The sequence below is a fragment of the Saccopteryx leptura genome, chromosome 2 (genome assembly GCF_036850995.1).
Source record: "Saccopteryx leptura isolate mSacLep1 chromosome 2, mSacLep1_pri_phased_curated, whole genome shotgun sequence".
Taxonomy (NCBI): Eukaryota; Metazoa; Chordata; class Mammalia; order Chiroptera; family Emballonuridae; genus Saccopteryx; species Saccopteryx leptura.
Genome location: NC_089504.1, coordinates 117,166,429 through 117,184,014, shown reverse-complemented (window position 1 = coordinate 117,184,014; position 17,586 = coordinate 117,166,429). Strand labels below are relative to the sequence as shown.

Genomic DNA, 17,586 nt, shown 5'->3' with positions numbered 1-17,586 from the left:
ACTGGAAAAATGTGAAGAGCCTTATAAGATCTTGAACTCTAATAGAGTGTTGTTTTTTTCATGTAATAAATATTTATTAGATACCTTTTATGTGCCTGGCACTGTTCTGGGTGCTAAGGATACAAAAAATTAACAAAACAGACAATGTCCCTGCTCTCATGGTGGGAAGAAAAAAGCAGAAAACAAGTAAATGGGTTAATCAATGATGAAGTCATTGCAGCCAGTGCTAAGTGCCATGAAGAGACCAGAGTGATGGGCGTAAGTGGCAGTGGGGCACAGCAGAAAGGAGACCCAGGAAAGCTGCTCAGAGGAGGTGGCATTTGAGACTGGAAAGATGAAGGGGCTGATCAGAATGTACATGGGCTCAGGTTGACTTCAAATTTGATCGATATTAAGAGCATGTATTGGAAGCAATAGATAAAAATCCACGTCATGCTCCAGGAGAGTGTGTGAATTGGATGAGGTTTTTCTTATGCAAAATTCAACCCATTTTGGGTTTCTGTGACTCACTGTCACTTCCTGCAGCACTTCACTGATCGTGTTCTTTTTCCGAAGCTGCTCAGCTGAACGGGGCTGAGGAAGGAAGAGGTCCCTCACTCCCTTCTTACTGGCTGTCCTCTCTGTGTTGATGTTAACATGGATTTTGTGGTTGGAAGATCCAGTGTCCATGGCGGCCCCTGGGCTGGGCTGTGGGGAAGGGGATGGGAGAGGTGGTGGTGCTATTAATAGAAATCTGAAGGAGGAAGACAGCCATCTCTTTCCTGTCCTGTGGTCATTTAAGAGAGTTGAGGACCATGGAAGCAGGGACCCCAATGTCTCTGTGTAGCACTTGTTCTGTCTTCAAGGATCTGGAGACCATTGTCTATATAATCCGGCGGAAAAAAATATTTTAACACAGTCTTCTTTAAACACTTTTAAATTGTATGTATTTATTTTTGAAGATAATGTATTGGTAATACTCAAAATACAGAAGAACCAAGAGAATATGCAGTGAATGTCACATGTCTCCACCCTCTGGGGCGACCAATGATAACACTTTCTTGGGTATCTTTCCAGAGATATTTTATATATGTCTGCAAGCAAAAGGGGGAAGATAGTCTTTTCCCCCTTTATTAAACATATACAACGTATGTGTATATATAGTACATGCATATGCATAAAATATGTATATGCAAATATATACATATTTAATATAACATATTAAACATAACATAAAGAACTTTCTAATTACTTTTATGGCTAAATAGAATTCAATTGATATACTATAGTTTACTTGTTTCCAATGGTTGGACAATTAGGTTGTTTCAGTCTTTTGTGTATGACACATGATGCTGCAAAGAATATCCGTGTTCATATGTCATTTCACATCTATACGAGGACCTGCTGGGTCTAAGGGTATATATACACTTTATATAATTTTGGTAGATAATGCCAAGTTACTTTCCAGAGAAGTCTCACTCCCACCTCAATGAAACATAACGATTTAACTCCAGTATCTGTGGTTATCAGGAGAAGCTAAGTGCAGGCCACCCTAGATAGCTTGTTCAGGAAACTGGTTGATAATCCTTGGCATGTGCTGTTCTTTGGTAATTTTTTCAACTACAACAAAGAAAGACTTTCTTACCATAATTCAGAGTTCTAGAGAGAATACTGGTGTCTCATCTCTAGTGTATCAAGCAATAAGTCAAAATTGCCCCAAGCTAGATCTTTCTAGACCCTACCCATCTGCATCAGCCTTGCTCCAAGAATAAATAAAATAAGCCTCAATCACAAATACAGCGCCGCTCTTGACTCGCTTAAAATGGACACAGACCAGTGGTGTTTTATAATTTTTTTTTGAGGTGTACTTGACATTTATTAGTTTCAGATGTTCAAGATACTTACTTGATACTTGTATATATTGTGATAGGATCACCATAATAAGTTTAGTCACCAAACATAGTTACAGTTTTTTTCTTGTTATGAGAACTTTTAAGATTTACTCTCCTAGCAACTTGCAAATATACAACACAGTATTAGCAACTATAGCCATCATGCTCCTATTACTGTAAATAATGTTTTTATTTACTTTTTATTTTTAAGCAAATCCCAGACACTGTGCCACTTCATGCCCTCACTTCATTATGCCTCTCTAAAACAAAACAAAACATGACCATTTTCTTATATAACCATAATGCTATTATTTCAACTAACAAAATTATTAGTAATTATTTAGGATTATCTAATATTGAATCCGTGTAACTAAATTTTCCTGATTAGCTCAAAAACATCTTTTTAAAAAAGTCTTCTTGTTCAAATTGGTATCCAAACAAGGTTCTCAGATCACATCACACTTGGTCATTCTGTTTCTCATATTCCTGAGTGGCCTCCTCCTATGCACTGCTGTTGACTTTGGGAAGAATTCACTCTTTTTATTCCCCACCACTGACTGAGTGAGAAAACAAAGTCTGTTGCCTGTGAATATCTCACATCGGGACATGGGCTATTCGCTTTCCTGTGGGATCATTCAGTTTGTTTCCCTACTTCTTCTAATGTAAATGGAAGTCTGCACTGCAGGCTTAATTAGATTCAGCTTCAGCTTGATGGGCAAGAATACTTTATAGGTGGTTATGCCACCTGATGCTTTCGGTGCGACCAGAGAATCTGGGCAGCAGCCTCTCTTCTTGTCAGTCTCACTTGAGAATATTTCTACAAGTCTTTTTAAACTTGGCTTCCTTTTCTTCACTATACAACCACTTTCCAGAACTGGATCAACTCTTTGAATCTGAGCTTATAAAGATTATGAATTTGTTGAGGTAAGAAACATCCAAACCTGTAGAGAATTTGTATGTTTATTTAAGTGAAACTGACAACAGTTGCCAAGAAGCAAAAATCTCAATGAATGGGAAAAAAATGCTCCAGAGAATGGTAGTTTTGCAACTTATTTCAAATATTAGAATCAAAAGAAGAGACATCAGGCAGTTCCATTAAATCAACTGGTGGTAAGTAAGGAGAAAGCAAAGCAGGGAAATTTCTGGGTTGGATTAAAAGTAAAATGAAGCGAAGATATACTTTTTTCTACATTGGTGGGTATAAGGTAGTAACATTTACAACACAGAGACAGTATTCCAGGAACAAGACAGCAGTGAGGGGTTCTGGGGTCTCCTGCACTGGTGCTGGCATTGTACCCTGAGGGGTCTGGAAAAGAAGATTACTCTGTCATTCAGACATATTATTGTAGATGCAAAAAAACCAACAACAACGAAAAACAGTACACAGGCTCATTTAAGGTAAAGATTGACCTTTGTCAAGGAAGCTACAGGCCTAGGATATGACTCGCCATGACCTAATTTTTATTAGGAATTTTTACGTTCAGACCATCCTATGTGCTTTCTTTTGTTTTCCGAGTTTGTAAGGCCACTTACTGGCCTCCCCGGAGCTTGTCAGGTTTAGTATATGGCCCCCTCTGTGTCTGCACTTCCCCTTTTTGTTCACAGATCAGTCTGAAGAATGCATTAATAACCAACTTCTTGGTTGGATGATGTGGTCCTACGGTGCTAGAAAGGCTCATTCCTAGGAAGTCTTAGTATAATCATTTGTCTTGCTGAGCAGTGGGCCATTGGGCATGGGGCAAGACCATAACCTTGGATGGAAGTCCGGCCAAATTTTCCTCAAAAGGGAAAGGCAGGGAAACGAGAGGCAGTCAGAATTTATGGGCGTTCATTAAGAAAAACACCCTGGGTCATTTCTAACGTATGAGCTATCATGATCCAAGCTTTGCTGTCTTGACTCACTTTCCTGTATTCTGTGTCTAGTATAACATTTACTGGTAGTTTGAGGGCATATACCTCTTTGATTTTCACAGGCTGACCATGCGATGGGTTCCCATTTACTATGGCTCATCTACTTCCCATTGGAAGCACTCAAGTGCTGTTCATTATTAATCTAGTTCCCACTAGTTGTATAATTGGAAGCTGTAACCTTAAGGTTTATTTGGGGACAAGGCTGTAAGAACACAATGGTGTAAATTACCGTTCCTATCTAAAAATTCCCAGAGGCCAGGAGGACAGAAAGAGTTTCATAAGTAAATTTCCTGTGCCTCAGCAAGAGTTACGGAGGGCCATGATTTTATTATAGCCACGTTAGCTTTCATCTGAATTAGTACACTTAGTAGTCCTTGTTAGAATAGGGGGTAAATATGTTTCCATAATCGGGGTCTAGCATTTATACACAAAACTCTTTTCTCAGAATTCCTTTTCCACTAACCTGTATCTTGTCCCTCTTAGTTTTTTCTTTTTACTCATTCAGAAATAACCAACTTATTAGGACAAACTACTTCCATTTAACTTCTCTCAAAAAACACATGCATTCCTTTCCTTTCTTCTGCAGTAATATTCCTTTAAAATCTCAAAAGAGAGACCATATAAAGAGTATTATTGATAAATACAAAAGTTATCTGACACATCTCCAGCAATTATAACAATTATTTTGGCTATATATATATAAAGTCAGAGAAAAGCTCAAAGAACAAGTCTAACAGTATGACTAATATTATTAGCAGACAGGTAAAAACTATCAGTAAGTGATTTTTTAAAATCAACATCAAGGTACACAGGCCTTGTTAGTATCTTGGGGAAGCTCTCTGGTTCTGATGCCAGTGACTTCTCCTCCATGAGGAGTCTTTGATCTTCGCTCTAGGCATAAGGGGGTGTCAGAGATGGGGACACGTGTCCACTGGTGGTTAAGCACTTTGGTTTTCTTTTCTTTTTATGAGAAAAGTGAATTGTTGAGTTAACAGCTTTAAGTTCAGCTGCCTATGGATTATTAGTTAATAATACCCCATAGGTCCCTTCCAATGAGGTTGGAGGAAGTCTTTAATTGATGTCTTTTCTAATGAGTAAGATCTTCTGGTTGTAAGTCATGGTCTTTGAAGTCTTATTTCCCTGGAGTGCACCGTGAAATGAATTAGTCACTAATTTATCAATTTTTAAAGCTGGTTACTAATTCTTGACAGTAATGCAGAATGTCTCCTTTTATTAAGGTTGGTTCATGTGCTCCTTCATCCAAATGCATAGAGTGACCAGTGACTAATGAGAAGAAAGACTATGTTTGCCAGTAGGAGTAGATCTCAGGTTGAGGAGCACTATACAGAGAGCTTTTGGACAAGAGAAATGAAAAGCTTCTGAAATTTTGCCTAGTTGAGTTTTAATTGCACTATTTGTATGTCCCACTAAGAGGACTAGGGTGAAAATGCTGTTGAATAGGCCAAGTGTTACAACTGGATTGCATTATTTGCCCAGTGAAATAAGTCCCTTTGTCACTATGTGACTCATAGGGAATTCCCCAATTGGGAATTATTTTTGTCAATAAGAACTTACCTACTGTTAAGCTGTTGCTCTCCTGCAAGGAAATACCTTAGCCCAATGAGAAAACATATACATCATAACTAACACATATTTGTATCCTTGAGATGGTGGCATTTGGATAAAATCCAATTTCATACCTCAAATGGACCTAAAGGAAGCGGGAAATGTCCTTGGGTTCCATGGAGTGATTTTCTAGGGTAGTTTTTGGACAGCAAAAACATCTACTGTGCACTTCACTAGCTACAGTAGGAAGAGGTTTCCAGTAATATCATTTACTCCATGAAATCATCTTTTTAGACCCCCAACCTGTTAGCTCATGTACATGTTGAAGTGTAGGTAATTAAGCCCCTATAGGTAAGATTGGTTTCTGATTAGATCCAAACCAATCAGAAATATTTCTGTGTCCGAGTCAAAGGTTCCCTGCATTTTGTTGCCTTACCCTCTTTTCTAATTCTGCAGTGGTTTGTTGGAACTATAAAAGAGGCATCTTTTTTATTGATTTAATAGGAAGAATAAACATTCTCTGGTCTGGATAATTTGGCTGCTGATTGCTGCTTGTCTAGCTGCAGCATTGGCTAACTTGTTTCTTTTTGCTTCCATGGTGGCAATGTTAGACTGTCCTGGAATTTTGATTATTGCCGGCCAGTTGTTTCAGTTGCTGTATGGCATTGAATAATTCCGCAACCTGCTTTCCATTCTTTTTTGGGCTATCCTGAGGAACTTAAGAAGCCTCGCTGCTTCCACATCTCAACGTTGTGAACTACCACAAAGGCATAACTACTGTCAGTGTAAATATGGGCTATTTGATCTCTGGCCAATGGACAAGCTCAAATTAGAGGAATTGATTTAGCTGTTTGAGCCAATCTTCTTCAGGTAAACAAGAACCTTCAATTATGTCCACCATGGAAGTTATTGCATATCCCTGTTCATCTTTCAGATAAGGTCCATCTGTAAACCAAATTAAGTCAGCATTATGAATAGGCGATTTCTGTAACCATCCCTAGGAACACAAAGGTGGTCAGTAAGCAAAACACAATTATGGGTGGCTTCAAAAATGGTAACAAAATTGCTGGATTAAGATTGTTACATCGAGTTCAAGTAATACTAGGCACAGAAAGTAGGAGTGTTTTATAAGAAGCCAGTCAACTGACAGAGTGTTCAGTGTGGTGAGAGTTCAACAGAAAGAGGAGCATAAGTAAGTAAAGGAGAGCCCATAACTATTTCTTCTGTTTGTTTGCATGATGTGGCTGTAGCAGAGATATGTCCTGCAGTGAGAGAGCCCTTTGGATACCGAATCTCAGTGCTGACTATACTATTCTATAGGTCTCTAATGATCTCTAAAGCATCTTCTTTATTTTCATGTATAAAAAGGAAGAAAATTTATAATTAAGGTATCTCAGAATGGGAGCTTTAAGTAATATCCGGCTTCTTTAGCTTGTTTCCCTTCAGGGTTCCATTGAATTAGATCAGGTCCATTTGAGACGTATAGAGGCTGGGCCTTTGATGAAAAATTTGGAACTCGATTGTGGCAGTATCCAGTAAGACTCAGGAAACCTTGAGCCTGTTTTGGTTTGTTTGTTTGTTTGTTTGTTTTTAGAAGAAAGGATATTATTCCTGTGAGTCTTCAGGGTTAATCAGTAGCCCATCTTTAGATATTAGATGACCAAGGTGTTTTACATGAGGTAAAACTGAGTCAAGCTTGTCCTGGGAGACCCCCTATCCCTTTATGGCCAGCTGTTGTAATAGGTAAGTTATATTCTCTTGGGACTCTAATCTGTCCTAGAGCATAAAGGTAAGTCATCCACATATTGGATTAGAATAGACTCTCTGGGAAAATTTAACATCATTCAAACCAGCTTTTAGTGTTTGAGAGAAATAGGTTAAATATTATAGATGGGACCCTCTATATCCCTGGGGCATTACTGTCCTAGTAAACTCACAATCTTCCCAGGTAAAACCACAGTTGTGTTTTGCTTACAGACCATCTTCTTGTTCCTAGGAATGGTTTACAGGAAACTCCTATTGATAATGCTGAGTTAATTTGCTTTACAGATCTTATCTGAAAGATAAACAGAGAAATTACCGAGCTTTTTTTTTTTTTTTTTTTTTCAGAAATGCTGAGAAAGGCACTACATAAATCTATCTCTGAAGAATATTGGCAGTTCACAGGAGTAGCTGATAATAGCACATGTGGATTTGAGGCCGTAGGATGTTTTTATAGCTATGAGATCCTGTACAAATCTCTGTCGTTTCCCATTGGATTTTCTTACTGGAAAGAGGAAAATTTTAGAAGTTTGCACATGGCATTAAAAGCCCTCCTTTTAAGGAATCTTGTATAATGGGCTTACTTCCATTAGGTCTTCAAGGATATTGATGAATAGGTAGAAGCACAGTATTGTCAGTGGTTATTTAAATAGGAGTAGCTGACTTAGTCTTGCCACTATCTGTATTGGAGAAGGCCCAAAGTTATATTCGAACATCCTCTAACAAATGTTCAGTCAGTCTTAAGATTAGTTTCCTCTTGTGGAGTGTCCTTTAAAATCATTATTTTCTGGTCCTGGCTGCTGGCTCAGTGGATAGAGCATTAGATTGGAGTATGGATGTGCCACATCTGATTCCTGGTCAGGGCACACAGGAGAAGTGACCATCTGCTTCTCCCTTTCCTCCCTCTCCCTCTTTTTTCCCTCTTCCTCTCCCACAACAAATGGCTCAGTTGGTTTGAGTGTGGCCCTGGTACTGAGGATAGCTCCATTAGAGCACATCAGCCCCAGGTGCTAAAAATAACTTGATACTCCAGCATTGGTCCCAGATGAGGTTGCTGGGTGGATCCTGGTCAGGGAGTATGCAGGAGTCTGCCTCATTATCTCCCCTTCTCTTACCTAAAATATAATAATAATACATTTTTAAAATAAAATCATTATTTTTCCTATTGGTTTACTGTCCAATTCATTTAATTCTCAGTACATTTTACCCTTCTGAGTAAAGGATAAGTGGTTGTCATTGTTTTCAAGAAAGTTGTACCCTGTCAGGTGAACTTGGGCAGATTTGACTAGTAAAAATATATGCTGTCTTAAAAACTCCCTAGCTAGAGAAAAATAGGTTCTGACTTAAAAACAAAAATTGGTTGGTTAGGTGTCCCTACCATTTGTTCAGAAGCTTAGTCCAAGGGAGAGGACAACCTTCCTGGGTAGAGTTAAGAACAGATAAAGTAGCCCCAGTATCTATATCTACTAGGCCTTAGTCGTTTCCCCTTTTATGGTAATTTCAATTTCTCCTAAACTATTAGTAAGGAGAAGGGGAAACACCATCTCATAGTGCTCAAAGCAGTCCTGTGCTTGACTGTTTATTTTCTTTTTCTAAATCCCATTTTAGTTTTCTACAATCCTTCTTAAGGTGACCTGGCTTTCTACAGTAAAAACAGACTCCTCTATAGGAGTTTCCCAGCAGACCTTATTTAGTTCTGTTGCTTCACTCCCATAAGCCAGTAGGTGTATTAATTGAAATAGGTCAGAATAGCCAGGATCACCTGCTCTAAAAGTTAAATTAAATTCCTTTGCAAACTCACCAGGATCTGGAGAGGGTTAGGGAAATCTTTAGTTATATCCCTTAATTCTGTCCCAGCACAAGGAGAAGAAGGCTATGCCTGGTTCTCCTTGTCCTGAGACTGGCGTTTCTCTGTCGAGAGCTGCCAGAATTTCTAGTTTGTTTGTTTTTTTTTCTTTCCTAGTCTATCCTGTTCTGGTTTTCTATTCTGAGTGGCCCCTAGGTCAGTAGGGAGCTGTGGTGGAGGACATGTAGAAGAGAGAGAAGGGGGAGGAGGAAAGGAGATAACGTGTTTTTTGCTCCATAAAACACACCTGACCATAAGACACATCTAGGATTTTAAGAAGGAAAAGAAGAAAAACAATATTCTGAACCAAATGGTGTGTTAAAATATTTAATAAAATACCATATTTTTAGCTTTATAAGATGCACAGGCATTTTCCCCTCCACTTTGGGGGGGGAAAAGTGAGTCTATGGAGCAAAAAATACGCTAAGTCCAGACAACTAAGTAAATGGTAGAGCGGGGAAGTTGGAGATGAGAGAAAATTGGGGTGTTGTTACTGAGGCTTCGGAAGCCTCCCTTAGTTCAGAGACAGTCACTAACATTTTCTTATTAACTTCCCGGCGAGAAGGAAGTCTCTGTTTCAGAGGCTTCTATTTGCCAGTTGAGGTAAGTCTCTCACTCATTCGGTTTGATTTTAGAGCCGGGGTGTTTTTTTTTCCTATTGTGCATACAAAAATTAATTTAAGTGTAACAGAGCTGCACTTTGGCCATCTTAAGTTACTATCACTTCCAGTTACATCTTCCCATTTCTGTTAGTTCTTGCAAGTAAAGGCTCCCCGTGAATTATACATCTGCAGGAGTATTGATGGGGGCGTGTCAGACTTGGAGGCACAATTTCATATGTATATTTAGTTTTATTTTGAGACCAGCAGAGTCTGAAAAAAAATTTAGGTGTATTATATAGTGGGTTGAAGTGTGCCATTTATGATATGGTTCCAAGGGGCTATCACCTCCTGAGTTGCTCTGACTCTCTGATGTGTCTGGGTTTCTCTCCTGATATCTGATATGACTATGAGTGCTGCATAACCAGCCTTTGTGTGTGAGTCCTGGAACAAGTCAGTTATTTAACTGCAGTTGTGTTGGAATTCCCTCTGGGACCCTGCTCGTTTTGAGGGATACCCTTTGATAATTCTGCATTGATTGTGGGTCACCTAAGAATACCTGAATTTCAAGCTGGCAGGAGTAAATGCCCCTTATATTCAGAGCTGCATTAGTTCAGATTCTCATTTACCCAGCAAAAAAAAATTGTGTTCAGACTCACAGTAAGTAGTTCCAATTAAAAAGTCCAAATTTAAAACTAGCCACCCGTTAAGGGTTATCTCAACCCTTAATCCTTAGTGCCACCACCTTAAGCATTTTTTTTAAGAACTTAAATAAAGTCAGGGCCTCCTATCTTAAAACAGGGAGGTCTGACATTCCAAGAAAACTCACCCAAATTTATACAATGCCAGGTGATGAGCTGGTGAAGCACAATGAGCCCCTCCGGGTACCTAGCACTGGGTCTGGGTCTGCGACGTGGTCCTGGGTGGGCTTCTCTGGAATCATGCTGACCATGCCAAGTAAATGTCGATATAAGTAAGAAACATCCAAACCTGTAGAGAATTTTTATGAGTCAAAATGACGACAGTTGCTGGGAGGCAAAATTTCAACGAATTGAGAAAATGCTCCAGAGACTGGCAGTTTTGCAGTTTATTTTATACATTAAAATCAAAGGAGGAGATAGAAGGAGGGTTACATGAAATTTATTCAAGATAGATTATGGAGGCGGCAGAAAGCAAAGCGGGAAGTCTTTGGGATTGGATAAAAAGGCAAAATAGAATAATGCACACTTCTTTTACATCGGTGGGTATAATATACTTAAGAATGAACATTTACAGCACATAGAGACAGTATGTGGGAGGGCAAGATAACAAATGAGAGGTTCTGTGGTCATCTGCTCTGGTGTCTACGGTTGTGCCCAGAGGGGTCTGGAAAAGGAGATTACTCTGACATTTCAAGTCTATTATCTCGATGCAAAGACCGTAGACAGACTCAAGGTAAAGAATAACCTTTGCCAATGAAGCTACAAGCCTAAAACACGACCACCTGCCATGACTCACTTTCAGTTGGGAATTTCTGTATTCAGACCATCCAGTGTGGTTGTTTTCGGTCTCTGAGGCTCGCAGGCCTCCCCCGAGCTTGTCAGGGTTAGTATGCGACCCCTTTATTTCATCCTCAAATTAGAGCGGAGAAGACAAGAATGTGGCAACTCCACACATGGTCAGTGCTTGCCAGACGCCTCCCTTCACTCTGTTTTCTGCAGGCCAGTGTTGTCAAATAGAACTTTCCACGAAAATGAAAATGTTCTCTCTCTGCTCTTTCAATATGGTAGTCACTAGCCATCTGTGACTAGCAAGCACTTGAAATGTGGCCAGTGAGACTGAGGACCTGAATCTTCAACCAATGCTTAAATAGCCATATGTGGCTAGTGGCTACCGTATCGGATGAGGCCGCTGTACAGTCATTTTTAAATGACCTGAGGCACAGAACTGTCCCACACCCCTTGGGACCTAACTGCTTCTGTTCCTTTTTTCCAGAGATGCTCCTGGATTTAGTGAGTAGTTCATTAGTGAGCTACTTGCACTAGGCTTGACCCAGAGCAGACGATGGAAGGAAGTCACCACCACAGGACAAAGCCAGATTCCGGCTAGGTTATGGAAGTGAGCACAGGTGCAGGAAGATACTCCATGTGCTAAATGGATAAGAAGCTTTTGATTAAATGGCAGTATGTAATTGCCATCAGAATTCATGGGTACAGACATATTATTGATCAATGGGTGCACAGACATTGATTTTGTCTGAAAAGAACCCAGGTGCCAATTTTTTCTTTTCAGATCATGTGCCGCAGTGTATCTGCTATCCCTACCCACAGTGCTAAAGATGTGAATGTAGATATTATGTCTGGATGTGTTCAAACTGACAAAATCTTAAACACCTTCACTTTTGAAGATATTGTATTGGCAAAGAGATAGGTACAAAGATGATTAAGATATAGCCTGACCAAGCGATGGCGCAGTGGATAGATAGAGCATCGATTGGGGGCACTGCAGACCCAGTTTCGAAACCCTGAGGTTGTGGCTTGAGCGCGGGTCTCTGGCTTGAGCCCAAATGTTGCTGGCTTGAGCCCAAGGTCTCTGGCTTCAGCAAGGGGTCACTGGCTCAGCTGGAGCCCCCCTCCCATCAAGGCGCATATGAGAAAGTAATCAATGAACAAATAAGGTGCTGCAACTATGAGTTGATGCTCCTCATCTCTCTCCCTTCCTGTCCGTCTGTCTCCCTTGCAAAAAAAAAAAAAAAAAAAAAAGACATGGTCCTTACCCAAGAGGAACTTGCAGTCTAGTAATAGATTATTATCTGTGTAGTATGTATTATGTACTAAGCATCTTTCATAATTTCCATTTGATCCTTACAATAGCTGTGTTTAAGGAAGGCTTTATTGGCCTCATTTTACACATGAGGAGATATGGACCTGGGGAGGTTAAGTTACTAGTTCAGAGTAGCACAGCCACTTAAAGGGTAGAGCTGAGGTGTAAACCTGAGCCCAAGCTGCTGGTACATTTCTCCAAGATGATCGTGATAGTCTCCTGATGTCTTCTACCCATGCTTCAAACCCTGCCCCCTTACCACGCCACTCCTCTGCTCAAAGATATGCAGTGGCTCCCTCTTTCCCACCTAGACTAAGAGGCAAAATCTTTACACAGACCTACAAAAACCTATGTTACTCGCCCTGTTACCTCACTGCCCACTCCCCTCTGCCTCATTTGCTCTACTCAGATCGTACTGGCCTCCTCTCATCTTAGGGCCTTTGTATCGGTGGGTGCCTCTTCTAAGAATACATTTCATGCAGTTATCTAAATGACACCATCATCCACTGCAAGTCTCTAAATAAGTGTCACTTTCTCAGTGAGACCCACTCTGAACTTTATTTTGACTTTTACGACCTTCTGATCTATTTTATGTTACTTGCTTTTTGTTAACTGTCTGTCATCATTTCTGTGCATGAGTATAAGTTCAGTGGGAATCCTGCCCCCACCCCCACTCTGTTCATTGCATTTTCCAAACACCTAGAAGAAGGTGCCTGATATATAGTGAATGTTAAGTAGATATTTGTTGTCTGAAAATGAGTAAAGCTCAGATTTGTCCAATTTCAAAGCCAGACTCATATTTTCTATGTAAATACATACTCCTTGTTTAGGCCTGATAAGTTGTCCTGGTTACTTTAAAATGCATGACTATGTAGAATTATATGGGAGAATCAGAATAACCCAGGCAAATATATGTTGAGTCATCTTCCTTTAGACTGAAGATCAGTCTTGGGGTAGTACTAATGAAGCTGTCACTTGTCACTTCTCATAAGGCCAGTCAGATGTGGTCAGGAATTGGGGATGCACTTTCACGTATGAGGATATTGACCAGCGTTGATGAGTGGCATTGTGTGTGTGTGTGTGTGTGTGTGTGTGTGCATGTGTGTGAGACTTTTTTCCCTACAAAAGCAGAAATACTATGCTTATTATTACCAGCCTTGTTGCAGACAGGCACGAAAGGGTGATTAAAGAACATGGTACCCTAGCCTATCTATGTAGTGAGTAAAAAGGCTGCTGTTTTAACATTAAGCTACAAGATTTGCCGCCCTGCTATTCAAAATATTTAATAGCAATCGTATTTCTCTTTCTGGAAAAAAAAAATAGGTTATTCTTGGTGAGAATTTGACCTCAAATTGTCCAGAGGTTATCTATGAAATTAAAGAAGAAACACCTGTTTTTTACAAACTCGTTCCTCATCCTAAGAAGAATATCTACATCTACCTAACAGCTGGAAAAGAGGTAGGATAAAATATTCATTGTTGCTTCTGACTTATGAATAAAAACTGTCTAATAGATGTCATTATCTCGTAGTGAAGCTTTTCCTTTGAACTACCGAGTTGAAACACCGCTGCGGGCTGAGAGAAGGCCCGCAATGGTTCACAGGCACGGAATTAAAAACATTACTGTCAGTAACTAAGCAAGAAATATTACCTATTTAGACAATTTTATTATTGGCTCTATTTCCAATGCCAAGTTTTTCAGAGGAGGGTGTGCTTACAAATGGGTGCATAATCAGCAAGGTAACAGAATTTACACATTTATTGTGTGGGCACTGAACAGTTAGAGGCATTTATGAATATAACCAATGGGATTGGCTTTGGAATTTGGGGTTAATATCAGACCACAGTCTCATATACTTTCATGAGCCAGGAAATATGTGGCACTTGCCCTTCATCTCTTCATTGACCTGGCTGTTTTAGTTTTTCTTCTTGCTCTGCTTACTGAATTACAAAGGCTACCTTTTTACATTTTCTTCATTTTTACAAGGTGTTTCACCAGGGGATAGAGGAATTAAACTAATTTTTATTAAGTCTTTGCTGAGTATGTACAAGTTGTTATTCTATGAATGGTCTCTCTAGATGAGATACATTGAGTTGTATACATGCATATATAATAAACAATGTTAATGAAAAATGTCAATAATTCAATGATATAAAATTACTACCTTGATTTTTCTATATGAATCTACAACTTGGAAAGGTTAAATAATTCGTTCAAGGAAATATATAGGCTAGGCCTTGTCAAGAGTAGGACTTAAATTATACCCTGGTCTTTTAACACCCATGATAAATGAGATCAAATCCCGATTCTGTGAGAACTAAACAGGTCATTCTGACACAATGGTTTTGACCCATGATTATTTGAACATATGAAGTACAAATAAGATCATTGCAACTTACATAATTGAGTAAGAGATGCAACAGATGCTCTCGGCCCACGCCAGTTTTTCATTCTCGATCATGCTAAGGACAATAGCAATGGCATTAATCTATGTGTGCGGTTAGAGTTAGAGAAGGTATGCAAGCACTTTGTAGCTTCTGGAATTCTTAAAAAGGCCATATTGTTCTTTACATGTTAAAAAGTCAGTTATGTCAAAATAGCCACATTTAGGTGGCCCCTGGGTCTCATATACCTCTGTAAACCAGTTCTTCACCATATAGAATCTCCTGACCAGCTTGCTTTCCCATTCAGAAATTTTGTTTTATTATATTTCTCTCCCAGGCTTCCTATATTTGGAAGAGTTTTGTCTACTCAACAAACTGCATATATTAAGTAACAACTCCCATGCTGAGGCTTTGTCAAGGTCATCCCAAAGCTCACAGTCAGAGCACTGTCTGTGCTGCCACACAGCTGATACAATCCCAGCCACAGCAATGCCACTTGAAGTCTGGCGTGATCTGTGCGTGTTTTCCCATCAGCTTTTAAAATACCGCAAACAGCTCATAGATCCTCATTACTACCTTCCCTGGAACTCAGGACTGTAGGGTAGAAACTATCATGGGAGCCTCCAGTAGTGGACAGGTCCTCACTTGTTGAAAGTAAATTGTTCTAGTCTCTGATCACTCAGAGCCTGAAGTCCTGAGGAGGGTTTTCAACTGGGCATTAAAGCTGGCTATTCTTACATTTTTCACTTAGGTTTACTGCTAGAGAGCTTATCAGTAAGACTCTGGTTGGGCCGATATACCCCAAGAGAGGCAAAACCTAAGGAAAGGTCCTTACTTAAATCCTTGTGCAGGTAGTAATGGCCAAACTAACATGCCCTGGTACATCCATAGAATAGTATTATATGTAGTCATTAAAAATAACCACATGGAGACATATGCATTGCTGTGGAATAGTCTCTGTAATGTGTCAAGTTGGAGAAGCAGGTCCAATGTAGTATTTAGTGCCTTCTCTTTTATATGGAGGTATAGGTTTGTGTGTTGAAGTATTTGTATTTTGTGTGATAATTTTTACACAATGTTGTAGAGATTCATATTCCAGTAAATGCTCTGAGCAAAAGTTGTCCTAGAAGCAGATGTTACTGACTGTACCCCTCCTGGATGCCCAGCATGTTCAAAGGCTCTCAGAAGCCTTGTGCTAGGGAAATCTGTTTTGCCTTTTCATTGTAAGGTTTCCACGTGTTTGTTGGACTGTGGAAACTTTTCTCACATAGCAGCAATAGCCAAATTTTATTGAGCATTTATTATGTGCCAGACAATGTTTGTAATAACCCCATGAAGTTGGCAGCACCATCACCATTTCACAAAGGAGAAACAAGGTTGGAGAGATTATGTGACATATCTGAAAATCCCCTAGAATTTAAAAAAAATAATGGTTTTTTTGTGAGCTGCAGGGAAATACCCACATTCTGGTTCATTCTAGTTCAGGCTAGTGGTCTGATCAGCATGTCTGTCAGCATTGAGAAATGTGAAGTAGACGGGCATGGTTATCCTTCATGACGTCAACTTAGAGTTGAAAATATTCCTCAGGATAGCTGGTTTTCCTCACAAAGCCCCTTCTAGAACTATCTGTTTTTCTAACCTTTTTAGGAAGTTACTTATACTTTCTAGCATATAGAGCATCGTAGCTTAATGAGTTCCACAAGTTTTTTTTTTACCACCTGCTGTGGAATTCTGCCTGCAGAAAATGTGCCAGGTGACAGTCGGGTCCCTGCCTTCCATCACCCTGCTTCAGGCTCGGACTGACTGCTTCCTCGGTGGGCTGTTTCCTGACAGCTGGAAGAAACAGCCCTAGGGACAGGAAATGATTTGAAAACTCCCCCTGTTTTTTATTTTCAACTCCAGTGGAGGGGATGTGAGCCCCTGAGCCAGAAGCAGAGGTATTGGAGATACCCTTGAGAGGGGTGTGGGAGGGTTCTCCTCACTTCTACGTCCAGTTACAACCCTCTGCGACTCCTGGGTCAGAGCCTTTTGCTATCTCCATATGTTCATTTCCAAAGTACCATTGACTATCTGTGCATGAAACAAGCTGACCAGATTCCATGATCCCTTTCAAAATCATTCTTAGTGGATCAGAAATCTGACTGCATATCAGACTCACCTGAGAGGCTGCTTACAAATCCTGATTCCTCTCTCCTGCCCTGGACCCACTCAACTAGAATCCTAGCAGCAGGGGTCTAGGAATCAGCACATTCACAGGCTCCTGAGGTGATTCTGATAAACTGCTCCCTGCAGTGGGACCTGAGACTCCCTGCCCAGAGTCAGCGTGGAGACATTCGGAGTTTGATCCGATAAATGTCCCCCTGTGGCCCTTCATCAGATAAGGTGTGGTGGCCTCTCTGCCGTTGCTTATAATTCTACCTGAACCGCTGTCATCTTTGTTTTCAGGTGAGGAGAATTCGAGTTGCAAACTGTAGTAGACATAAGTCCTGTTCGGAGTGCTTATCGGCAGCAGACCCTCACTGCGGTTGGTGTCATTCACTACAAAGGTATCTCCTGAATTCTTTCTTGCCAACTCACATTTTCAAAAAAGTGTCATGCGCCCGAACACTTGTTGCAGTTCCTTCTTGTGACCTGGGGGAACTGGTCTCTTTGCTGACTAAAATATCATTGTGTAATCAAAATTAATTCTCGGAGACCTTCCCAGCCATGTAAGTGCTTCTGAGTCATTCGACCTGACCACTCAGGGCTGCCCTCTCTGGGGGAAGGACGGGGGCATGTGACACAAAGGGGAACAGGCTGGAGCTGTCGGTCTGCTTTTACTTTCTACAGAGTTCTCCAAGACTCAA

The 17,586-nt window shown here is 40.2% G+C and overlaps 1 protein-coding gene across 1 annotated transcript in view; it reads left to right on the top strand.

The window, feature by feature from the left end:
- Positions 1-17,586, top strand: part of PLXNC1 (plexin C1) — a 174,063-nt gene that overhangs the window by 32,521 nt on the left and 123,956 nt on the right. The window contains exons 3-4 of the mRNA XM_066368633.1: positions 13,680-13,814; positions 17,186-17,286. Of these exons, the coding sequence (XP_066224730.1) occupies positions 13,680-13,814; positions 17,186-17,286 (236 nt within the window). The remainder of the gene's footprint in view (positions 1-13,679; positions 13,815-17,185; positions 17,287-17,586) is intronic.